Source organism: Lissotriton vulgaris, chromosome 11, assembly GCF_964263255.1.
Source record: "Lissotriton vulgaris chromosome 11, aLisVul1.2, whole genome shotgun sequence".
NCBI lineage: Eukaryota > Metazoa > Chordata > Amphibia > Caudata > Salamandridae > Lissotriton > Lissotriton vulgaris.
This window is the reverse complement of record NC_141699.1, coordinates 67,138,375-67,164,786: the sequence shown is the minus strand read 5'-3', so window position 1 is coordinate 67,164,786 and position 26,412 is coordinate 67,138,375. Positions and strand designations below refer to the sequence as shown.

Sequence of the window (26,412 nt, the reverse complement as noted above, 5' to 3'; positions counted from 1 at the left end):
CTGCATGGCTGGTACTGTCCCTTCGAGGCCTTGTAAGTGGATAACGATCATCTTGGTGCATTCCCTATTGTGTGGCCTTTGTTGGCAGCTGAACAAAACAATGCAGAGCTATTCTCCACACTTAGGGTCTTATTTAATTAGGCGCACCTTCACCTGCTGCACAGAACTTGGTAGATGGAACTATGCACTAGCTTTTTTGTTTTTATAGTTTGGTACTTTTTGCATCTCTTGACCTCTAAAAGATCACGATTTCAGATTTAACATAACAAACAGGAGGTAGCTGTATAAATCGTGACTTTATTATGATGTGGTACATGAAGCCTATTGCATTTTCCTACCTGTGTTTTGCTGTATCTGAAGAAGACCACAAGAAGTGTATGAAAGTTGTCGCAAAAGTGTTGCTAGGAACTAAATGATGCTTAGTATTGTACATCTTTGTCATTCTTATGTAATTTGGATGGATAAAGGGTTAAGAGTTTTTAATTTCAGGCACTTGATGTATGCTGCAAAGCAACTTTGAAATATTGTTCTTTTGAGAGCAGCCTGCACAATAAAGGAATCTCATTTGCACACCAGCCACGTAATAGCCACCATGATTTCTTCTTTCTTTGCATTTGACATGGACTCTGTTCATCTGCAGGTTGGTGACCGTTGTTACGAGGAAGGCATGTATGATGCAGCAAAGCTACTGTATAATAATGTGTCCAATTTTGCCCGCTTGGCATCCACGTTAGTGCACCTGGGGGAGTACCAGGCGGCCGTGGACAGTGCCCGAAAAGCCAACAGCACAAGGACGTGGAAAGAGGTAAGCTACATTTGTGTGTACTTGATTTGAATAGAGTGGGCATTATCCCCTGAATACTTAGTTAGGAGAGACTGGATGACGGTCAGTTGACGTAATTCAAACTCTAATGGTTGTTACTCCGTTGCTGAAATGTCCCTGTGTAACCCTTAGTAATGAAGTAATGTTTATTGTTTAGTTAGTTAAAACCATAACAATTTAAAACCAGTAGCAACAGCGCAATTTTACGATAAGCAGTTAAAAGCAGGAATTTAAGTATAAAATCATTTTGTTTCTTTAAAAGTTCAATGCAGAAAGTTACCCTTAGTATAATTTGCTGATTGAAGGTGAACGTAATGTTAGTAGTTGTAGTGAACAGATATCCATCAAAGTTGATTTTGCCTTTTTGTGAAACACATCCAGTTCGGCATTGTTTCATTACATTTGTGCTTTCATTTTATATTGCTTCATCCATTTGGGATTCAAGTCCCAAAACTTTTGAAACTTTTGATCATGTTTTTGGATTTTGCTTTTACATAAAATTATTTTTGGCCAGTGTGTTTTTATACACAGTTGTATAGCACTTCCAATTATGTTATCGTAGCACACCCTGTACATGGGCACCCTTCAAACTGTATCCAAGAAGACCATCAATGGGATGGAGGAATCATCCTTTAATAGCGTCTGTTTTGCTGGTGTTTGGCTGTGTGAAGTTACTTGAGAGTTTTGAAATGGTCTCAAGTATAAAAGTAAATTTAATTTGATCTAGGAATATCTTTGTGGTGGTTTATTTTGGTGGGTGTGCTGAAGGACATAACTTTTTATCTCACTTGGGGACTGGAATCAACTATCTCTGGTTTGGCAAGTGCATGGTGCTTTATGTATATGCGCCACAAAACAGGTCGTTGTGACATGATGCGATGAATGTGCAAGATTGCTGTGTTTATCCAGGTTTTGTCTCAGTGTTTCTAGTGATGACTTTTGTGTGGTGAAAGACCCTTCCCATCAATTTGGCAATGCTTTGCCACCTACATTTGTTTTAGTGTCCAGGTTGGTGAGTGGGTTCTGCCTAGTGTGTCCTATCTGAGTATGACTATTTGTAGAGGAAAGTGGAATGACACAATGTGGTTTTAATGTTACGACTTTCTATCCTGCAGTGAACCTACCAAATATGAATCAAAGAAAGTGTATAAACATTGATGTTTGGCACATTATTTTTTTTACATCATGTTGCGCCATATGTTTTGCCCATACAGTCACAAACTTATGTTCCTTCCGAATGTACAAGGTTCAGTAATGTGATAACTGGCGTGGGTTTTGGTTAGTCCTTATTAAATCTTTGAATACATAGGTGACCCGTATGCTTGCATGCCTCATCGTGATGCGTCTTCTCGTTTATTTGAGTTTAGTACATTTACTGGAGTGTTGTCTGGTTATACTATTATGTGTTTGAGGTTGAAAGCTTTCAGTGTTATTCCAGACCCGGCTATCTTGAGAGATGCTGCAGGTTCTTATAGAATCGTGCTTTTGAAGCAGCTCCTTGTTATGCTCTCCCTGACTGAAACATCGCTCTCTTTGTTGCAGGTGTGCTTCGCCTGTGTGGACGGAACAGAGTTCAGGCTTGCTCAGATATGTGGTTTGCACATTGTGATCCACGCTGATGAGCTAGAGGAGCTGATCAGTTACTACCAGGTGAGATGGCATTAATTTATTTTATTGAAACCATAAGTGATTTTCTGCAAGAGCCATTCCTGCTTCCCTGACATACCCACACATATGTATCTTAACCCTACCATATCTCAATATTCGAAGGATGGATAATAAATCTTTAATCTCTGCCATGTTGTTCTCACTTGAGTTCATTGCGCCAGTTCTTTTAACTGAAAATGTAAGTACAGTGAAAACAAAACAACCAAAAACACACACAGAAATGTATTTAAGAATTAGCAGTCTTCTTCTTTAGCATGAAACAAATTCAAGTAGTGTTGAAGCACTTTACACAAGGAATAATTTTAAAGATACATTTCGGTACAGTAAACTATATTCCAACAGTGTGCATAACCTAGCACAGCACTAAGAGAATTACTGTTAATATAGCTTAGGTATCAAATGCAGCATTATGTAGGCAATATTACCAAACTACCCTCACCTACACATTTATACAGTTGTGCATGTAACAGCAGTGCAAAAGAAAGTGGCCTAAATGGAATGCATTTGCAATTACTGCTGGTGTCGTTGGCATAAGCCACATTTCAGACCTTTTTTAACGTATTAATTTTAATTGCATTTATATAGCGCTTACTACCTCTGACTATGTGAAGAAGTCCCTTTTCAGCGAGTAGCACGCTGCTCCAGAAACCAAAAGGGATTTGTGGGGAATATGAAATTAATTTGAGCGGTGGACATGCGAGTTTGTTATTTGTACTCAAAAAGGATAGCCGAGTGATAAGAGTGAAAGGTTTGCATTTATGTCGCTTGCTACCCATGATGAGGTGTTGAAATGCTTTTCGGATGTTAGAACACTACTTCAGAACCCAAACAGGATTAGTGGGGAATTAGTATAGGAAAAGATTAAATTAATTTGAGCAGTGGACATGTTGGTCTTTTATTCGGATTGAAAGTATTGAAAGGGAATAGTGAAGGGATAGAGAGAAGGGTCTAGAAAGTTTGTTTGGAGTTTATGGCAGTAGGAGGTGGTTTGGGATGAGTAAAGTGGAGGGTGAAGAGTCAGAGTGAAGGGTTTAGAAAGGTGTACCTTGTGCTCTATGCCCAAGGTTATATAGCTACCTTTGCTTTCTTCTAGCGTGCAGATAAGGGGGAAAAACAAAAGCGGTCTATGCTCTGGTCCTAGTTTGCCGTATGCCACAGTTTAGGACTAAAGATCAGATGATGTCTCACCCTATGACGGCTGTCTCCGGATAGACCTCTTCCCCCATGGATTCAGCAGAACTTCTAATCAATTATGGCGTCTGCTCACCATTCCTTATTGCTCAGATGAATCTGTTCAGGCTGAGGTACTTACTTGACACCATGGCTACATCAGATCTGCCCACTCACAATGTGCCTCTGAGGGTCACATAATGGCTCCCTTTACTCGGCCACCAAGTGACGGGGTGATATAAAATGGTGGAAGGGACGGTGAGTTGAGGTACTTACTTGACACCATGGCTACATCAGATCTGCCCACTCACAATGTGCCTCTGAGGGTCACATAATGGCTCCCTTTACTCGGCCTACCAATTGACGGGGTGATATAAAATGGTGGAAGGGACGGTGAGTTGGAAACCCCTGCACAGAGTGTTTTTCCAGCTAGTTTTTGGAAGTCCTATTTGGGGGTGTGAAAACACGCAAGGAAATCATTTCTGTGGAAAGAAGCATTCTCAGTAAAAACCTTTGACTCTGACATTGCCTCAGATATCATAAACACCTGTATTGCCTTTGTATCATCTGTGTGCTTTTGAGGCAGTGTGCTTACCTGGTCCCATTACCTTCGTTAGGGAATGCGTGCATGGTTGGAAAAGTGTATTGCTGTTGTGGGAAACCTGTTTGGGAAGAGTTTGATGTTGTCCTTGAGGTCCAGAGTGAGGCTCCAGTCGTGTTGCATAGTCCATGTGTACTTCTAAAACACAGAGGAGTGAGTGGTTGTTAGAGCTTTGCTCAATTAATACGTACTTCGAGACAGTCCACGGTGATTACAACTTTCTCTTACATAACCTTTCGTGCTAAATCATGTTGGTGTTTCACGAGGCAGAGATTATTCTAAAACTTTCTGCTGAAAAAGGAGTGATATGGTTAATATGGAAGAGGAAGCACATTCGGAGTGAGAGGGGTGCTAGTAGAAGGGATTTTATCCAGGAGCTTGTGTGGCTTACGAAACACTGCCCAGGATCAGAGAATTCTCACATCATCTTATTTTGGCTAGTGTACAATAACTGCAACAGCTCAAGCTTAGGAATGTCACACCCTAAGATAAGTCAATATTAGCTGGGTCTACAGGTTCTTCGAAAGGGTGTTGGTTTAAAGACAGGGGAAATTTGAGGTCTCTCACCCCAGTTAAGCAGAGAAACCTAAATGTGATTAGGTTGCCATTATTTATTGCAGGTGCGAGGACACAACTTGATCATGGAAGTTACATTTCTAGCCCAACAGCACTTCTTCCTCCAAACTACTGGAAAGTTCTCTCCTCACTGAAGGGAACCGGCACCTTTCTGCACATCAAAAAGTAAAAAGTCCAAGTCCCCTTCTATACGTGGTCTAGCTTCTGTTCACAAGACACTCACTGACTACACCAGACTGGTTGGTTGTTGTCTGTGAAGCGGCCGCATATGTTATGACATCTGTGTACCAATTCCTACACACCAGAGCGGTCCAGTTTAGGTCAAACCGGTTCATACCGATGCCAGACGTATTCAATATTCACACCAGATACAGATATGTGCTACTCCTCTAAATAGATCTTATTTACAATGCCAATGTTTAGCATTAAAATCTGGAATATATCAGGCTCTCCTGGCTCTTCGAAAGCACGGTTGCTCTAGAATAATGGGAAGACTGTCAACCATTCCAAAAAGAAGAAAAAGAATAATAATCCACATTTGTAAAGCGCACAATCACCCGTAAGGGTCTCTAGGCGCTGGGGGCCTTCGGGAAGATTAAGCAAGCTATTGCCCAGAGTCACATGGTGCTGGTCTAATCTGCCGGCGTTGCCAGGGATTGAACCGTGATCCCCAGATTCCAGCGTCAGTCGCCCTAGCCGCAGCGCCACACCTCTTACAGAGGCTTACAGATGAGCCTTTAGCTCCAATCTTTAATCAAAATAGGGAGATAGGAGCATAAGAGGGCCGACTCAGCTTCCAGAGGACATACTCAAGCAATCAAAGGAAATCTGCCACATCGAACACCATGCCAGAGTCCTGCGGCCGCCACCCTGAAAACACCCAAGCCCCACCCTCCTCCAACATTAACCGGAAGGTTTGTCCCTGTCTCAGGATATACTTTTCAAACGGAAGGTGTGGTCAGAGCTTCCCAGATAATTTATTCCTCTAAACTTCAAAGCATATGGCTACACTATTTATCCCTGGTGCAAGGGTTACCCACTGATCATCCTTGCACATGTGTAGTAGCTGTTTGTGAGTGTACAGTAAGGTTTGCAGATTTGCCACTGGATAAAGCGTGTGTCATTAGCACATATTACTTGGTGCACTGCAAATCCAGGGCAATGGCACTCCAGATCTTTCATTGTTTAACATGTCTCCGCTACGGCTGCCAACTATGCTGCTTGGTAAATGGTGCGGGACTGCGGGACAGCCTCCTTTAATTGAAGTTTTGTTTATTTTGTTGGTCTTTGATTCTGATGCTTATAATTTAGTTCTGGACATTGAAGAAAGACAAAGGTATAATATATACTCTAGCCATGTAGTCTGTTATGCAAGTATTTCTCTCTTCCCAGATTAGCTATGTGTTTACTTCCTATATTCAGCCTCATTTACTTCTGCAGATGCTTTTATAATCCCCATGGGGATAAAATGATGAGACCCATCACTGCTTGAGTATCCGACTATAAGGGACGATATCAGATTAGATTTTAAGTTTTCACATACAGCACTATCTAGGTTATGAAAGGCCTACAAGACGAAGAAAGGGGTGAGGGTGGAGAGATAAAAGGGACAACCGTTTTAAGGAAAGCTAAAGGAATTATTGTCATTTAAGGTTTTCGTTCCTATCTCCAATCCTGGGATGCCGAAGTTCTTTAATATGGAGACAAGGCCAAGAGTGGTTCACTGTGACCTAGAAAAGAGACTTGTGCTGGACAAATTCATTTATGAGTTTTGTTCTTTGTCTTAGAAGGTACTCAAATGCAAAAGTTGTGAAAGAATGCAGCAGTGGGTAAAGATGGTCAGTGAGTGTAGCAGTGAAATTGATGCAACACTATTGACAGGCGTACTCCTTCTGTGCAGCACTTACATCATACAGTAGCTTTGTGCGGTAATAAATAAGTTTACCCTTTACATATTGTGAAGACATCTCTTTAGAACTTCATGCGGGTGTGGATTTTAGAGTCTAAAAGTCCTGACTGTGGTGTTTTCTTACATCCGTTAAGTGTGTGTACCTAAACGCACACTTCTGTGGTTGAAAAGATGCTGTGACTTGATTTGCACCTAAAAAGTTGTGAAGAAAGAACGGTATATGTTGTGTACATTGAAAAGATTTTCCATGTCTAAGAATGCATCTTCATGCTTTCTCCTACTAAGTGTTCTGTTGTCTGGTTTTCTGTATAGGATCGTGGCTACTTTGAGGAGCTGATTTCACTGCTGGAGGCTGCTCTGGGCCTGGAGCGTGCCCACATGGGTATGTTCACCGAGCTTGCCATCCTATACTCGAAGTTCAAACCTCAGAAGATGCGTGAGCATCTTGAGCTCTTCTGGTCCCGAGTAAATATTCCAAAGGTAAGGAAAGCAAGGGTGTATGTCTTGTTTGACACTTTGTTCTATGTATTGTATATGGGTCGTCAGTTGTCCAGGTTTAACATTTCTTTCAGCGCCTGTCTTTCATCACTGATGCTTCACGTGCTCTTGGTACTAATGCGCCGGTTACATAGGGTGTCCAGGATTCTGATTTAGTTCTTGACTCCAGATTATGATGGTTTAAGGGTGCAGGGTATAAGATTACCAGATACAATGTGTGCTTTACTCGTTCAAATTAGGTTTGTATTCCTCCAGCTGGTGTCTGAGTGCATGAGGGGACTGGTTGAAGAGTGTGGACAGTAGGGAAAGGGTGCATGGGCTCAGTACATTCCACTGAGTCTGTACTGCACGCTGATGGCCTGTGTTCTCATGGATGGTTTATAATATACCAATGTATTCCTCTGCCTAGTTCTAGAGTAGTGGTGTACATTAATTAAACCCCTTTTCTCTGGTTCACCATATGCAAACCCTGTGTAACTGTCTGCTGTGACATAAGTTTACTCTAAATAGCTGTGTACTATAAGTGTACTCTTAATCTTTGTGCTTTGATGTTTTTCCCTCTCAGACTTGTCCAGGAGATAAATGCTGTGGTGTGTTGTGTTTTCTAGGTTCTCAGAGCAGCCGAGCAGGCTCATCTGTGGGGCGAGCTAGTCTTCCTGTACGATAAGTATGAAGAGTACGACAATGCAATAATTACCATGATGAATCACCCTATTGATGCCTGGAAGGAAGGGCAGTTTAAAGACATTATCACTAAGGTAAGGGTGGTGGCAGTCCTGCGCATTGTTACTTGCAATATTAAGTCATCAGATGACTTACCGTGGATGGTGTTGAATCAATGGAGGTCCATGAAAAGATACAGAATTGAGGTCCACAACACAGCTTACTTGTTCCGGTCTTTCAAATGCTCACATTTAAAAAAGGAAGCGGCAACCAATAGGGAAGTACTAACAAATGAGCTCAAAAAGGCACATTTTTATCAAAGTACAAACTAGATCCATAGAAGATTTTAATGTAATGCCTAAAAAATTACAATGAAGTTCTGGTTGAGGCAGGAAGTTAGTATCTAAAGTATTCCCATAATCTATGCTTTGACACACAAAGGCTGTAAGCACGGACGTCTGGTCACTCGGGAACAAGCAGGCTGATTCCTGTGAGATTTTGAGGTTGTTAAAAACAAGATGATACAGCTTTAATCCATGACCCAAGATTGATCGTTCCAGGTCAGGTTTGAAACCACTGTTCTTCAGAATCTTATCAAAGATGAAGCAACTGCCCAGGTCCTGAGGCCAGAACATATGAACACAAACATGCTTGTGATTTGTATTATTTAAGACTTGGTAGCTGGATACAGTCTTCATTGTTCACTATGTAGTACTTAAAATACTTAAACAACTTAACCGGAACAACCCTACAGCCCAGGGAGGATCTGCCTGTAATCACGACATGTTGAATTGAAGTCCGTGGGACGAACTGGAAGCTCTGTAAATATGTTAAATACACCTGGGACAGTGGGTAGCCCTGCGGGACACTAGATGTGACTGCCTGGGATCCTGAGTTTAAGTGAGCATGGCCAGAAGGAAATGGCCCACTAGTGGGCAGAGATGCAAGACGTAAACAATGTTTGTGCTTTTCCTCTGATGCTAATGGAGCACAATAGTAGGTAAGGCTGTCCTGATCCTTATTGTTAAAGGCTATCAACAGGTAGATAGAGACTAGGACAGTAAGCTGTCATCCTGTGCCACAATGCCAATTCCTTCCAGGGTGGAATATGAAAATGGCAGGGTTCCTGGAAGACATACAGGCGTTTCTTTCCCCTAATGAAGTAATGTTGAGTATGTGCGACTGTCTCATTTGCTTAAAATGGTTGGGTAATAGAACCAGAGTGGATGCATCTAGGTTTGTGTAAAAATTTATTAAGCAGGTGAGTAAAGAACATTTTGACAAATTAGAAACGTGAAGCAAGCAATGGAGCACGTTGTGAGGAGTATAGACGCAACATTTGTTTGGTGACTTTGGTGCGCTTAGATCATACCTACCTGTCTTCTCCAGTGCTGCATTTGTTCAGTTATCACCTGGCTCAGGATCTGGAAACAAAGTTGGATGCTGAGGATACACTCATGAGGGTCACGCATACCCAAATAGGAGAAGATGAAACTTCTTCACATTTTCTGTTACATCACCTTTACCAGCTTTGTGATGTTCAGTCTCTGATCCCGCCACAGGGTGGCACCTGTTCCAAGTATTGATAACATGAGATCACTCTTTTAGTAAGAGTACTGGAGCCATCGTGAAACTGGTATGTGTTGATTTTATTTTTGATTTTTCACTACTGAATGATAGATTGTACCCCTAAAGCCATGTCCTAGTGTTGCACAGAACAATAAAAATGGCACACATGGGACCAAAGCTAAGTAGCTAATCAAGACAACAGTTTATATACGTTATCCCTGTGAAATTTAGGTTCAATCATCATATGACTGTTGCAAAATGCTCAAAAGAGCTTTACTAATTTTAGGGCCACTAGTATAATATGGGATGGAGAGCTAAATTATTTGACAGTGTGGCAAAAAGACAAATTATGTGGCATAGTCTCTGATATCCGTTTGAGCTAGATTTATTTGTGTGAAATCCGCAAATATCGCTAGTTCCAACAAAGCCATACTTTTGCAGTGAAAGCTACAGCCACATAATCACTCAAATCCACTGGCCCTCCTCATTGTTCACTATTTTATCAACAAATGAATCAAGAAAAGTTAACAAAACAATATCTAATTTCAGCGTGTGCCCATTGTTAGATGCCCTTTGAAGACAGCCACTTTTTCAAGCTAACTATCCAAAAAATAACATGTAATATATATATATATATTCTTAAACACATAACCCGTAACATCTGTATGGTCCAATCGAGATCTCTGGGTTCTGGTTACATTTACAAAGTACTCAGTCTATGGTGTTGTGGTGCACCATGTCACAAGAACTCATCAGTGGCAATATTGGACTATACTGCACACTTGCCTGTTATTCATTCTTCATATTTTCCCAGACACATACTTTTCCAGACCTCCATATCTGTCTCCTCCAAAATATTGGATAGTTAGGGTGTGAAACCTGCTTGCCTTGCTGCGGATTCCTCACGTCTTTGAATCTTTCTTCTTTTCTCCGCCTCTTCCCTTGAAAGAGAGACTCCATTGTTTGGACCCCGAGAGAAAGATGAGCTTTTGCATCATCTGATAGACTTTTAACTGCAGATTTCTCAATTAGTGAATTTCCATCTGCGTCAGACTGGATCCAGAAACGTTTGCTAGCATTTCCCTTACATGCGGGCAGGAGGCATCACGTGGCTCTGAGACAAATCGGTCCCATCTCAGAGGTCATGTCAGCACCCCCATATATGCTGTACTTCCACCCCTTAGCGTTATTTCATTTCTTTCTGCACCTTCAAGCACAAATCTAAATCTTAGAGTCCTGTCATTCTGACAGTCTTGTTTCTCTCCGAAATTACAACAAAGCAACTGGTTTTAAGCTGTGTTTAGACTGTTCTCATAAAATGTTGCTGACTTACAACCACAACGTAAGCAACAACATGTGTCTCTTGTGCCTCAGCCACAAAGATGACTGGTGTGTAAAAACTATCTTTAGATTATCCACGAAGTGAAATGCTCTGAACTTCGCAAGTCAAAGCCAAAGAGATCATCTGTCGAGCACACAAACTCGCTTTTGCTCCTGAGACTGCTCCTGTAACCAATCGTCATTGAGGTCACAGGGTTCAAGTAAGCTGAAAAAGGCCAGGAACCATAAATAGTCCAGGCACACAACTCAGTTGTACGGTTCCCCATGCGCCTCTAGGCTGCAGAGTTGATCCTCCCTATCAAAAACAAATTCCAGCTCTGGTCTCAATGCGCCTTGAATTCCCCAGGCCATCAGCGACGCCACAACAGCTTTGAAGCTGAAATAGGCTCTAGGCACCCTTTTTTGGTGCCACACCTGGGTCACTCAGGCATGTCTTCAGGCCCCAAGGACCCCGAGGCCCATTCGGGTTACCGTGGCTAATATCTGTCCCCAAAGCAGACTGTGCCCCTCCAGTTTTTTTTTTTTTGTTTTTTTTTTTGGAAAACCTTTATTGATGAATCAAAGCACACAGCTATTCAGCCTTACATCCCTGAGGCTAGGCAGCATAATAAAAACGGAGGTTAGGTGTGCACAAAACAATTAAAGGAATAATCAGGTTTAATTTTATAATAGAAACGAGAACCGAAAGAACCATAAGGAAACCTAAGTGAAAAAGAGAAGAAAAAGAGGAGAGGGAAAAAAGGGGAAAGAGTGGCAAAGCAAACGTAAAAGCAGTAAAGCATAAATCCAGGGGGGCGAGCGGGACCTGACAGCATCTTGAACGTAAGCATATCAAACAAGGCATACAAATGTGAGGGGGAGGAAAGGACAGGATTACGTTAGAATGAGACATTGAGTGGAAGGAACGGCTAGGGTGAAAGACGAACCTCCAGCGGGCCCGCATCAGGGGGTACACAAATATTGCCCCTGTAAGCATTCCATGCCCCCCAGACCAGCCCCCACATCCTGGGCTTACCCCTAGCTAAATAAACAGTTTTCTCACGGAGCATGCACCAGTCCATATTGGTTTTCCAGAGACTCACAGTGGGGGGGGTCGGGGCGCCCCATTTTTAAGCAATATCGCGCTTGGCCACCATGTTCCCTAGCGTGACCCAACGGGTTTGCGCATTATTGTAGTCAGTCGGACCCCACACATTCAACAAACAACGTCGCGCTTCCGCTGACAAATCAACGCCAGTCACATCACGCATAACCGCATGCACCCGCTCCCAATAAGAGGCAATGGCATGGCACTCCCAAATAGTATGCATAAAGGTGGCCAGTGCACCGCATCCTCGCCTACAAAGGCCATCCTGAGAGAGCTCCATGTGAATTAATCTGGGGCCAGTAACATAAACCCTGTGGAGAATTTTAAGCTGAACTAAGCGCAGCCTGGCCGAAATCGCTACTTCCTTGGGGGAAGACACCGCACACTGCCAATCCTCATCATCCAACTCAATCCCATCACGCACCCACTTTCAACAACAGGTCCGACCGAACGTTTATTAGCTTTTTATAAGTCAGGGAAATGGCGCTATCCGGCATGTGGCCGTCCAGCACTCTATCCTCCAGCGGGGACGACTCTGGGACCTTCTCACCAACAGGAAGGGCGGACGTAAGGGCATGTCTCAACTGTGCATATCTAAAATATTCCGTGGCACCCAGTTGGAATTCAGTCTGTAAAGTCTCAAAAGATCCAATTTCTCCTCTGGCCATCACATCAGATACCTTGGAAATACCAATGAGGTCCCAACGGTCAAACCCCTTCGAATGCCACAACCTACCCAACAGGTCGGAGTCCTAGAGGGGAGTGGACATAGTAAGCTTGCCCTTCCACCCCAGTGCCTTCGTAATGGCCCTCCATATATGAACAGTGGTCTTGGTGGGACCAGTCAATCTTCCGTCCAGAGATCTAGAGTACAACTCCCTGTAATACATCCCGTCATTCATGAGCCAGCGGTCCATGGCGTACCCCGGGCTTTCAGCCGGGCCATAAAAGCCATGATTAAGAGCAGCCAATTGGGAGGCCCAGTAGTACCGGCGGACATCAGGCAAGGCAATACCGCCGTCGTAAAACCGAATGGTCAGCTTAACTACGGCAATACGCGGCCTACCTTCCCACAAAAGGGCCCGCTGTAGACCTTCAATTTCCCTGAAATACTTCGAAGGGACGGGGTCTTGCGTGTTTTGAAGCGCGTATAAGAATCTCGGCAGGGACATCATCTTGAATAAGGCCGCGCGGCCCAACAGGGACAGCGGCAATCTTTTCCAACCCTCTACGTTGCACCTAAGGCGCGCAAGGGGGGGGAAGTAAGTTGTTGGTGTAGCGCACCTGGGCATCCTTTGAAATGTAGATACCCAGGTACTTGAATCCCTGCTGCGAGACCTGTATCGCACAGCCCCTAGGAAGGCGTGGAGTGTCCCCGGTAAGCACATAAAGGTAAGATTTGGACCAGTTGATAACCAGGCCCGAGTACCCCCCAAAGGTGCACAGCACGTCAAACATAACAATCAAAGACCGACAGGGGGAGGTAAGGTAGAGCAGAATGTCGTCCGCATACAGCGAGACTCGATCCTCAAAGCCAGGCGACCACTTGATTCCACAGATGTCAGGGTGAGTGCGGATCCAGGCAGCCAGCGGTTCAAGCGCCAAGGCGAAGAGGAGCGGTGATAGCGGACAACCCTGTCTAGTACCCCTGCGTAAGGCGAAAGAAGCAGACACCCGGCCATTGACCGTTACATTAGCCAACGGGGAGGCATAGAGAGAAGCCGAACCCAGCTTATGAATTCGGGGCCGAACCCAAACTTGGACAGTACCGCCCAAAGATAATTCCACTCAAGGGAATCAAACGCCATCGTTGCGTCCAGTGAAGCCAGGACCGTCGGCTCGCAAAGCTTGTTCACCCACGCCATAACTGCGTGAAGTCTCCGAAGGTTAAGGGTGGTATTGCGGTGGGGTATAAAGCCCGACTGGTCTGGATGGACCAAGTCCGCGATCACACCCACGAGCCGATTAGCCAGCAACTTAGCCAAGAACTTTGGTTCGGCATTTAGCAAAGAAATCGGGCGATATGACCTACAAAGGTCTCTGGGCTTCCCCTCCTTATGAATGACCACAATGGTGGCCAGGCGCTGATCCAAAGGGAGCTCACCAACCTCCCGGGCCTCCAAGAACATACGCCGCAGGGGCACTGCAACCGTATCAGCTTTAATCTTATAAAGTTCCACCGGAAGACCATTAGGGCCAGGAGCCTTGCCAGATCTCAGGGACCTTAGCGCAAGCGCCACTTCGTCTGCCGTAATACCCCGGTCCATGTCGTCACGCTCAGTGTCGGACAGACGAGGAAGCTCAACCCCCTCCAGGAAGGAGGCAGAGTCTGATTCAGTCAGGGTGGAAACCGAGGTGTAAACCACCTCGAAATAATCGGCAAAGGCCGAGGTGATAGCACTGGGATCAGTAACCACCACCCCGTCTTCGCCCAGTATCTCAGGCACCACACGGGAAGCCAACTCCCTCCTTTCCAACCAGGCAAGGAGCTTGCCCGCCTTGTCCCCCGCATCGTAAATCATCCCTTGCTGTTCCCTGCTCATCGCCTTGGCGGCGTCAGTAGCAGTGGCTCGATATTCCGACTGCTTTAGGGAGAGAGCGTGCAGCAGTTCGGGCGCCGGGTCTAACGCCAACTGGGAATCCAGGTCTGCAACATCTGATTCCAACCGCACCATCTCTTCATCCCTCCGTCTGCGCACCTCGGCTATCAGGGAGAAGGCTTCTCCTCTCAGGACAGTCTTAAAGGCCTCCCAGAGGGATAAGGCCGACGTCACCGTACCCGTATTCTCAGTGAAATACAGGTCGATGGCTTTAGCTAGGAGGTCTCGAGTCTTGGGATTGCGGAAGTACCACGGGTTAACCGGCGCCACCCTGGTCGTCGCCGCAGTACCAAAGTCAAAGGACACCCAAACAGGGGAGTGGTCCGATATACCTCTGGCCATAAGGCGGGCTCCAGAGACAGTCGATGCCTGGACCGCAGGAATCAAGATGTAATCAATTCTGGAAAGGCTACTGTGTGCGCCCGAGTGAAAGGTGTACTGCCGCTGGGTAGGGTGTAAAAGCCGCCAACAGTCGATAAGGCCCAATGTATTTATGAAATTCGGGAGCCATGATTGCGCACTGCGAAGATCTCTGGACGGAGAACGGTCAATGGTCCCTGAAACCACGGAATTAAAATCCCCACCAAGACAAGCGAACCCTCCAGGAGGCCCAAAATGGCACCTCCGAGATCATGGAAGGTAGTCGTCTGCAATCCCGGGGGGACGTAACCTGAAACCAAAACCAGGATGCGCCCCTCCCACCTGCCCACCACAACAACATATCGGCCCCTATCGTCAATAACAGTGGACTCCACCTCCAAAGGAAGGGACATGCGCACCATGATGCCAACCCCTCGGGACCCCGAGGAGAACCCGGAATGAGCCACCATTTTAAATCCCTTTCTGTTAAGTGCATGACAAGTATTTCCAATGAGATGCGTCTCCTGCAGGAGAATAACATCGGGTACACAACGCTTAAACATTTGCAACACAACCCCGCCTTTAATACGATCCCCCAGCCCATTCACATTCCAACTCAACACATTTAAGGTCCTACCCCCCCATCATCGAAGACGCCCCGTCCCACCCACCACCCCCAGAAAATGGCCACTGCGACGCTGCAACCAGAACAATAATAGCCTTGCCATAGTAAGAGAAAAGAGGGAAAAGTAAAAGAGGAACACACAAACCAACCACCCTGCACCCCTGCATTAGACTAAAAAAGCCCCCCAACTAGCAGTGTGCCTGTCGCCCCTAGTAAACTAACCTACGAAAAGCCCCCAGAGGTGAATGGAGACATCCTATCACCCCCCGTTACCCTCCAAAGTTAAAGAACAACAGAAATGAAAGAAGAAAAGAAAAGTCAGTAACTGCCGCATCTGCAGGGTCCTCCACCGAAAGGGATCCGGAAAAAAGGAACTTCATTCCTGAGAGCCAGGACCACCTGACGCCCCCTCCGACTGGTCCTCAGAAGTAGTCCGATGTTGGGGCAGAGTGTCCAACCAGTCCCCAGCTGCCTCCGGAAAGTCAAAAAATACCGCTCGAGTACCATGTTCTATGCGAAGCTTCGCTGGGTAGAGCATAGAGTATTTCAGCCCCATCTCCCTCAGTCTCCGTTTAACACCCATGAAGCTCTGCCTGCACTTCTGCACCGCTTGGGTAAAATCAGGAAAGAAGTTCACATCAGCGTTTTGATATTTCAGCGGACCACCTCTCCTTGATGCCTGCAGGATCGCATCACGGTCCCTGTAGTTAAAGAGCCTGGCAATGATGGGGCGCGGAGGCGCTCCCAATTTCGGCTGGCCTCCAGGCAGTCTATGCGCTCGCTCCACCGAGAAAAACTTGCTCAGGCCACCCGGTGCCAAGTGCTTCACCACCAGGTCCTCGACAAATAAATCGGCAGCATCCTCCTCCGCACCCTCCGGTACACCAATAATGCGGACGTTTTGGCGCCGTGCCCGTCCCTCAAAATCATCAAGCCGGCGGGCAAGCATTGAATTAGCGGCCTTCAAGTCCCGAACCTACGACTGCACATCAGACATGTCCGTAGTCAAGCTCGACGTCTTGATGTCGAGCGACTTGACCCTGTCGTTAGTCTTCCCGAGGTCGCCTCTGATTAAGTTGAGTTCAATCGTGAGGGTATCCACCTTGTGCGACAACACTTCGTGCTGCTTATGCATTTCGGCCTTAACGCCCGCAATGGCCCCCATCACGTCCCGGAGGGTGGGTTCAGTATCTTCCGGAGACACATCTCGGTGTGAGTCCTTGGTGCGGCCCGAAGCACCAGGCGAACCCTTAGGAAGGGAGAAGCGCTCAGATATAGTATTCTGCTAGAGGGAAGGTTTCCTGCTGACTCTCGGGGGCTTCCCCTTGTCCGGGTCTCCTCTGCCCGCCATGATGGCGACGGGGATCGTGCGACCCGAGACGGGGTCAAGCCAACACTACCACCACCAGGCGGTCGAAGTCAGCAATCGCCTCCACCGTTGCAGTAAAGCTCCAGGCCACCAGATAGGGCAGTCAGGTCACCGATACTGAGCAAGACAGCCCATACCCTCTCAGGCTGCCAACGCGTAGAAGCGCCGCCGTCAGCCTCACAATGCCAGACCAGTATGGCGTCGTCGTCACCAAACTTCACGACGGTATAGCTCGGCGTAGGAAGCCCGGATCTTCAATCGGAGAACGGGCCCCGCATCCGCAACAGCTCAACAACTGATTCCCACCACCGTGGGACAGGATAGATAACAGGATCAATGTGGAGGATCGGAGGGTCTTCGGAGCTCGGAGCTCCGAGCTCACGCGGCCATCTTGGTTGGCCGCGAAGCTCCTCCCTCGTGCCCCTCCAGTTTTGATTCAATGTCAGACTTTTTTGTTTTCTAGCCCAGTTTGTCTCTGCCAACTCAGGCCCCGGTGCCATGACCACTGGTGCCACGGCAGAAGCCACTGTTTTGGGCATTGATGGCTGAAACAAAGCAGATCATTTTATCAGACTTAGAAACCCCTCCCATTCCACCCTGACCTTGACAATATGCCCAATTAGAATCTGCCGCGTCTCCCACTATGACGAGAGGAACAATGAAATGGCCAAGAAAAATAGGACTAATGTAATCTATCTGATGACCTTTAGGATGTCACTGTCTGAATACATCCTCAGATATTGACCCCTCATCCCTGACCCAGGCTGTGCAACAGAACCATCAGCCTCATTTGGGGATCAGAATGTTTTGGACCTCACTTTAACTACCACTGAGGTGAAAACTAAAGGTACTAACTAAGGTTCTCAACCCTAGACCAACAAGCCAAGAGCCTCTTTTACCCTTTAATAAAGCCCTGATTGATGTCTTAATGGGCACTTGAGCGAAACCAGGATCTTGCCCCCTTAGTGAATAGGCAAGTGGCCAGGGACCCAGACCCAGACCCAGACCCAGACCCACTCCTTTAGATCGAAGTTTTCTCCTCCAGTACACCACTTCAAAGAACTTGGTGGTCCAAGAGTCCATCATCCGCTTAAACCCTAATTCTTTCCCCACAAGACTGGCAGACAGAGTTTAAACAGATGGAGACATTAACCAAATGAATGTTCACCACCCCCAGCCTCTCCCTCAGGTCCATGATTACCTTTTACCTCCAGTGCAGGTACTTCCACACTTTGTGGGACAGTGTAGTGGACATCTTACCAGCTGTCCCAGGGGAAATCCAACCACCATTACAGTGTTTGATTTTGGATGGTCAGGACACAACAAAGTTGAGATACCAGCAGAGTCAACACCAATATGTACCTCCGCAGCAACAGGCTTTGCAGCCTTTTCGGAGAAGAGGCTGGGGAATAGGCTGATAGCGTCCAGACTCAAGGTACAACAAGTTACCCAGCCCATGGCTGCCTCTCTGGGATATATGCATCCTTCATACCAGCCCCCCCCCCCTCTTCTAAGTTCCTTAGATCCCTTTCCCATCTCTACTTCAGTGCTGCCAGCAAGGTTTTACTGTGTGCTATAAGTGTCTTTTATATCTGGCACATTACATGCATCCTGAGTGGGGCTGCAAGTTCTCAAGGGGTCTCCTCTTCAATGTCTTACAGTTTATCCCTGTATCTCGTGGGAGCATGGCGTAATTGTGTGTTCAGGAATTGTTGACTGCTGTTGAGTTCGTTTTGACCCTGGAATTCCCGTAAAAAGAGCATCCACTGGGAACCCAGACGTCCAACGCCCCTGCAAAGCCCAGCAAATCCTATTGGCTCCAGAGACCAGAGCTCTTTCATCTGAGTTCCATGTGGGCGTTTCCAGCTTTACACTCCACTCCCAAAATTTACTGCATGTTGCTCTCCTCCATATAGCAATTAATAAGTCACTCGGGGATAGCGGTCTGGCCAGTCTTTGTGTGCTGTACAACCTACGGATATATCCCCCAAGTCCATTTGCTCACCTGTCTGCCTGCCCTGCTGGCCGGCGAACATCCATTTATTAACCACTTGCAGTTCGATCAACCAGTAATGTGGCCGCAGGTTGAATGAGTGCGATTCCTCTGTTGTATTGACCCCTTGATAAGGCCTCAGTGGTTTTCTAGGCCCCCCTTCCAGAGCAGTGTGTGTGTCGCAGTTTCTAATGAGCGAAAAAAGGAATTGGGGACCTCAAACATTATGTTCTGTGGTCTGTAGAGGAACCCGGGCAGCAGCACTATTTTATGAAGGGCGGCCCTGCCTAGTATTGAAAGAGGGCAACTTCTCCAATGTTCCACATCTCCCCTGTACTCCTCTAGAATCCGCCCTAGGTTTTGCTTCTAGAACTCAGCTGGGTCAGGTGTTACCTGGACCCCCAGATGCCTAAACCCTTTCAGTGCCCATACCAGGGGAACCTCCCAGTCTGTTGGCGGCCTCCACTGGGTGATCGAGAACACCACAGATTTGTCTGTTGATCTGGACTCCAGAATATACCCCGAAGGTCTCTAATTTTCAAGACTCTTAGTATTGATTTTTTCTGGTCAATCAGATAGAGCAGTATATCATCTGCATATAGGTGGATTACATCTTCTCAGTTTAGGTTCCAACATAGACCCCTGATCTGCTCCTCTATCCTCACCCAGCAAGCAAAAGGCTCGAGCACCAGGGGAAACAGAGGGCATCCCTGTCTGACCCCCATTTCTGGGCAGAGCACACCTGATAATGCACCATTAGTCCTCACCATGGCTGCTGGATCCTTGGATAGTAGGTGTATCCATGACAAGAAGCTTGGGCCAATCCCCATCTTCTGCAAGGAAGCAAACCGATAGAGCCACATTGTTGAGTCAACAGCCTTCTCAGCATCCAAGGACAGGATGATCGACGTTTTATTGTATTAAATGGCACCCGGTGAGGCATCCAAGTAATCGTTGAAGGTTGTGGAATGTTGACCTAAAGGGCTTAAAGCTGGACTGGTCAGGGGCTACCAGTTCATCAATGAGTTGGGAAGGTAGTTCGCAAGGATCTTTACCAGAATCTTAATCTTTGTGTTGAGCAGCGTAATCGGCCTTAAGGAGGAGCATTGCTCCACTAGCTTGCCCTGTTTGTGTATAAGGACTACGGTTGCGAATCATAGATCCATCAAAAGTCGTCCCCTTGTCTATGGCCTCATAAAACATGTCCTGGAGTAGGCCTGTCGGAATTACCCCCTCCATGTTTAAAATACACCGGGGGAAACCCATTTGGGCGTGGGGTCTTTCCCTCTCTTAAATTATGAAATTGCTTCCCCTATATGTGCCTCCTCCAATTAGCCGTCACGCATCACTCTATCGTCTTTCTCTAGGAGAGGCGTGGGAATATCTGCAATAAATTTCTCTTGCTCCTCCAGGTCCTCCCTGCTCCATGACTTGTAGAGCTCGGCTAGATGTATCGTGAATGTGAGCGATCTCTGCTACCCTGCTAACTAGCACCTCCTCCATGGTTTCCAGCATTCCGAGACACTTAGTCCCTCTTTGCGTTTTCCCAACCAGGCCAACAGTTTCCCCGGCTTGTTCTAGACTTCGACAGTCTGTGTTGGTGTGTTCTCTATAATGCCTGTGCTTTAGCTTCTGGTAGTAATTTGAACTTCTCTAGCTGCATGCACCTGGTGCTAGAGTAGTGTGGTGGTGGGGTGGGGTGGGGGGGAGGGGGCACTCCTTTAGCTCCCGCACCCTGGCCCTCATTTTGCCTGTGGTATGTGAAATCAACAGCCCTCTTAAATGGTTTTCTATGCATTCCAAACTACTATTCTAGATGAGACTCGCTTCATTATCTTTAAATAATGCTCTGTGCCCTCTGACGTGATTTGAACTTTTTGGTGTTCCAGTCCATAAGCTCCCACGGTTCTAATCTCCACTCCTACCATTGTCGGGGCCCTAGTGGGACAAACTGTGTGCACATTCGGGCTTGTTCTGATATTCTCCTGGACACGAATCTGGCATCATGGAATCTGTCTCTGCGTGTCTGGTGCTAGGAATTAATCTTACTTGGACATCGAACTGGAGCTTCTCAACGTGTTAAAGTACTGCCGGATCCCTGAATTCTCGTTCCACCACAGGTCTACGAGATCCATGGCTGTGGTGAAGGAAATCAATCTTGTAACTCTCCCCCTTTCCCTGTGTGAGCCCATGGAAATTCTGTGGTTGGTCTCCCCTGGTGGTGAGGTTAAAGTCTCCCCTATGAGTGTCAGGTGGTCTTGCGTCCTTGTCAGCCAATCTCCCATTTGTCCCAGCCCTTTGGTTAGTAATACAGTGGCAAGATCATGAAGCAACCATGAGTTTCTATCCATTCCTTTCTGCACATCAGCTGTGCAAAGCAGCCACCCCGGTCTGTTCATGTGCCTGTTATTGTTAGGAGGAGGGATTTGCTAGCTAGGATGCAGACCCCCTGGGTGAAACCTGAATTCAACAGGGTCTGGTATCTTCGCCGCCTGAGGTATTTGCAGTGGTTCTCCACCAGGTATGTCTCTTGCTACAAAATGCGGCCTGGGTTGTGTCTGAATAGGAACTGGGACACCAACCCTCTCTTCAACTTGTGGGCCAGCCAATTTACATTTCATAAACGGATTTCAAGAGTTGTTCCCTTAGATCCTTGTCTTTTCTGCATCCTAATCGTGCTGGGTTGTAGTAACGTGTGTGACCCCGCTCCCCCTCCTGCCTCTGTTTTTACTGGCTGCTGTAGCAGACTATACCAACCCCCACCCCCCCATAACTTCCTTTCTCTGGGCTGCATGTTCATAAACTACCCTCCACCCTAATGCACAGGATGCTTGTTGCCCACTCCTACGTAATCTCAAACCTTTGGGTTCTGCCTCGGCTCCTTAACTCTCATACTCTGCTAACAGGAATTGGTCTCTGTCTGAGATGAGTGAACGTGAAGAAGAACTTGTTTGCCCGAACCCTCAAGGGTATATTGGGTTGCCCACCTATTGTATATCTCTGTCTAAGATGGCATCTGTCATTCCTTGCCTCTAAACACTCCATAGTTGGACTACCATCCCCTCTCCCAAAGTACAGTGAGCCCCAGAGTTTAATTGGGGCGGTCTCTACTACATCTGATGGTGGTACCATCCCCTTGTCGTCCCTCTGCCCTGGCTCCTCCCTCATGCGTTTCCCCTTCATCCTCATCTGTTCTCCACTGACCTCCTGCCTCTCCCAGGCTTTCTCTGGTGATCAAAAAAACCAGGAGCTCCCCTCTGGCAAGACCTTCAAGTGCTCCAGGAAAATCATCTTGTATTGCAAGGCCTGCCTTTTGAAGATGTGCCTTCACCTTATCGAAGGAACTCCATCTGGCTTGAACTTCCTGGGTGTAATCCGGGAAGATCGTTGAGTGATTTTCATATTGTGTGGGACTATGCTAGCGAGCCGCCCTCAAGTTTGCATTGCTGTTCCTAAAGTTGAGAATGCGGGCCAGGAGGGGTCATGATGACTCCAGGTTTTGCCAGGGCCTCAGTTATCCGATGTGCTCACTTGCCCATAAAATGCAGTGAGAGGTCTCTTTGTTTGATTGTCTGTAGCACCAAATTCTCCACAAAGAGCTCAGCATTCGTGCCCTCTGCTTTTTCTAGTATTCCTAACCGGCACACATTATTGCACTTGGTCATTGCTCGGCATCCTTGGACATGGCATGTAGTTGGTGGGCTCTGGCCTTCAACTGTCACACTGTCACTTGTAGGGTTTGAAGGTATGCCTTCCGGCTCCATGTCAGGTGGGGTTTGCAATAGGAATTGGCGCTGCCATTGGGCTTCGCCGGCGCAAGGAGCTTCCTTACTGAGGTGGGCACCATGGAAGGTCTTGATATCCCCAGTGGCACAGCTCTGGATTGAGCACCAGATCCAAGCTGCTCGACTGGTGCTGAGGGCGAACCCACCATTGTGAATCCAGTGAGGGCCCCTCCCGCACCCATGGGCCACATAGGCGGACCAGAGGGGCCGAGTCACCCAAATATGAGGTTCATGACCTCATATAACTCTTTCAGTTGGGTGAGGGTTGCTTCATCTCTGGGAAAGTCAAGGAGGCGGGGACCTCACCCTGACTAGGGTTCCACGGAGGAGCGAGGCCTAAAGTGCCAATATCTGCGGACTTGGATGTGCTGGGTGAAGTCAAAGACTGCTTTGATTTTTTGCACTTATGGTGGGGCTTACCCATCCAATTAGATCGGAGAGACCGTTAGGAGCAGCTCCATGAGTGGTTCTACGCCATCTGCATGACGTTGGGGGGGGGGGGGGAGGAGCTTGACGGAGCGCTCCCTCAGAGCCTTCGATTGTATAATATGACAGTTCTCACAGGTCATAGTCGTGGTCCCGTTCCAGGCACTAAAGACAAATCAAGTGTGGTTTGCCACAGACCTCTACCTACGCCAGGCACCACTTGCCTTGAAACACTCTAGTTTCTTAGTGCCATCCTTAGCATACCAGAAGAATTTCTCAAAGTGTTGACAATAAGATGAGGGAAAAGGTCAGTCAGAAAAGGACTGACCGTAGCTCTTAATAGATGAGCATGAGTGGGGTGAAAAGAATTGACGTCGGCATGCACGGGTGCACATCACAGCGGGGGATGACACAGATACAAACTTAATGACACCACCCATCGGTGCGCATGTTTACTGCTGGAAAATGTCCAGATCCAATTGGACACCTGACGAATATTCTAAGGTAAGGAATCTGCGGATAGATCGTCTCTTCAGATAAGGCATTACCAAAGGTATGTAACTTTCATCTATTCTGTTGACTTGCTGTGAGTTTCGCAGTTTTGTCATGCACCATCTTGTTGCATCATTTTCCCCAAAGACCAGGTGCTTGGTTCTCCACCGGCTCTAAGAAATAGTAATATTCTCAAGATACACTCCCCTATTGTTGATTGCCTGTGCATTATATGTGGCTTTGAGGAATGCAAATAGTCCCCACAGTCCAGGTCCAGCCTCTGGGCACCCCTCTACTGTGTGTTGCTGGGCTCTGCGGCAATGCACATCTTCCGGCACCTCCAAAAAGCTACATAGTGGCACCAAGACATTGTCAGTATTGTGCCTCCACCCGAATCAGACAGCCACAGCATATTTATGCTGCATCCGCCGAATGTTCACAATAGGGTCAAAATACAGCATTGCGCCCTTCTCCCCACGGCAGCGTCTCATCCCTAGGTGGTCACCTTGCATTTTGATGCCTGGAAACACTCATCTGCCAGGCACCATAGCATCCAGGCCTCCTACCACACCCCCAGTGCCAGCTTCACCCTCAGATGGTTCAGGATTTCTCTGTTTGGAGTAACTCTTCTCCGTGTTGGTAAACCCACATTATTCGGTGTTTTACGCTCTTCATTTTTTGCTTTAGGCACCTCAATGAGATGCATTCTGTTTGACGTAGGACTTTCTCGCTCATCTTGCCTGTCCTGTTAATGGTATGAGGGAGAGGTGTCCGATCTGGGCACAGATGATTTTGATTGCACCAGACTGGGTTCGGAGGCTGTGGTATGCATATCTGATCAGTTTGTACTTGTGCCCTCCATTCCCCCTTCCACTTTGTGCAGATCTCCTCTCGCAGGTAGAGGAACAGTTATTCTACTTGACTCTCCATAGTGCCTTCATGCCTGGAGAGTGAGTGGTGCAATTTGAGTACCTTCAAACGAGGTGTCATTTTGTAGGCTTCCCATCCTTCCACTACATTTCTGTACTGTGGACGTTCTTCTTGGTGGGCCAGGGACAGTGTTGCTCCTGTTAAGTGTCTTTCAGTTGCGCTATGCTTTCTTTAGCCAGGCCATGCTGTGGGCACTGTTAAAGGTTCCCTCTAAGCACTTTTGGCCTTACTTTGTACACAGAGCAACTTGTTATTTAAATAGCTGGTTGTGAGGTTTCCCAAGATTTGACATACATGTATACTCCTTCACACTTCATTGTGTCTCAGTGGGACATTAATTTGATGCCTAACCTGTTCGAGCCCATGCATAGTTGACGATAGAAAGTTTTCTGGATTGCCTGCAAATCGACTCAACATATTAGGGAGCTGCAGTCTATGTGTGCCTGTCATCAATTTACATCTTTCTTTCTGGAAAAGTTGGTTCTGAGGTCAAAAGTATAATTCCTGCCTGAATTGGTCATTCGGTTTGACGTGGGCCAATCTATCGCCCTACTTGCTTACATTTTATCCACGTCCTTGTCCAACCAATAAGGAGAAAAAGCTCTAACATCTGAATCTCTGCAATACTTTGTTTCTATGTGGATTGGACCCCTGAATGCTCGATTGATGACCAGCTTTTCATTGAATGTGTGGTGCCATAAAAGCCTGTGATTAAAATCTGCTGTGCTGTGTTAAGCAAAGAGTATTCGGAGGGCATCAGGTCAATTTCCTCCAGTGCCAAAGCTTCTTCAGGGTTTTTCCTTTTCTGTTCATCTGCTCGGCTGCAACAAGGACTTCTGTCCACACCATCACAAGACGTTGCTGTCTTGATTAAGAAGTCTGAAGGGATGTCAATTCTGCTTGAACTTGTCTGTTGGACTTCTTAGTTTAACCTTTTCTTTGTACTCACCACTATGGAGGTACTTCTCTGGTATGTATTCAAGAGGTGAAAAATCTGCAGGTAGTATTATGTATCCGTATCTATCATAAGAATACGTTACTTACCTTTAGTAACTATCTTTGTGGTGGATACTGTATTTGCTTGCAGGTTCCTCGCCAATCTCGCCTACCTCCCCACCTGAGAAGTGGTTTAGGCCCTTAGTAAGGTCCTAATTTTCAGTATAGTCTGCCTTGTCTCTAACTCTTGGTTGTGGAGAAACGAACAAGGCACATATGTGAGTGGAACTTTTATGCCTTTGGTGCTGTCTTGCGCAGGATGCTTCCTGGCGTTGAGATGGAGCAGAGCACCACCTGCCATTTCAACTCCTACAGATCACGTCTGATGCCTGGAGTTGATTCAAGAGGTGAGTAATCTGCAGGTAGAGTAATCCAAAAGGATTGCTCCTATGGGTAATTAACTTTTTATTTAGTATTGTTCTCTGTATATAATGAGAAGCACAATTAGTCATGTGTTTAGTCTCTTTGACCCAGTAGGCCTATTTAGTTTAATTGCTTGCAGTATAATAATCATTGTATTTGTTGCATGAATTTAGTTATTTGGTCTCCAACCTCCAGCTGCATATGGATGATCTAGCAACTTGTGTGTTGCTTTACAAAGCACATCACGCCACACTGTATGACAGACGCATGATTCCTCTGATACATTTATTCAAAGCACGTAACTGATCTATAGCTTAGACAGGTATCTGCATTTAATGACGCTGGACTCTCACCCAGTGACCACCTAATTCTCTCTCAAATTATTATGAAGATACCTTGTAGTCATTTTTGTAGCCATTTTATTTACCAAAATAGATTTAATACTTAATTTTAGCAGAGAAATGTCTTTATTGAACCACTCTGGTCTTCCCCTTTTGAGGCGCCACTAGTTATGTAGACGACTGTTACTAGGAAGAACGACACAATTTCAAAATAAATGCATGATGTC

The 26,412-nt window shown here is 46.5% G+C and overlaps 1 protein-coding gene across 4 annotated transcripts in view; it reads left to right on the top strand.

Annotated features, from left to right (window-relative positions):
- The window catches only part of LOC147678987 (clathrin heavy chain 1-like), a 393,670-nt gene that overhangs the window by 240,170 nt on the left and 127,088 nt on the right, over window positions 1-26,412 (top strand). For all 4 annotated transcript variants that reach the window (XM_086942714.1, XM_086942712.1, XM_086942713.1 and 1 more), the window contains exons 23-26: window positions 641-805; window positions 2,366-2,473; window positions 7,060-7,227; window positions 7,854-8,003. In XM_086942714.1, coding sequence (XP_086798840.1) covers window positions 641-805; window positions 2,366-2,473; window positions 7,060-7,227; window positions 7,854-8,003 — 591 coding nt within the window. The remainder of the gene's footprint in view (window positions 1-640; window positions 806-2,365; window positions 2,474-7,059; window positions 7,228-7,853; window positions 8,004-26,412) is intronic.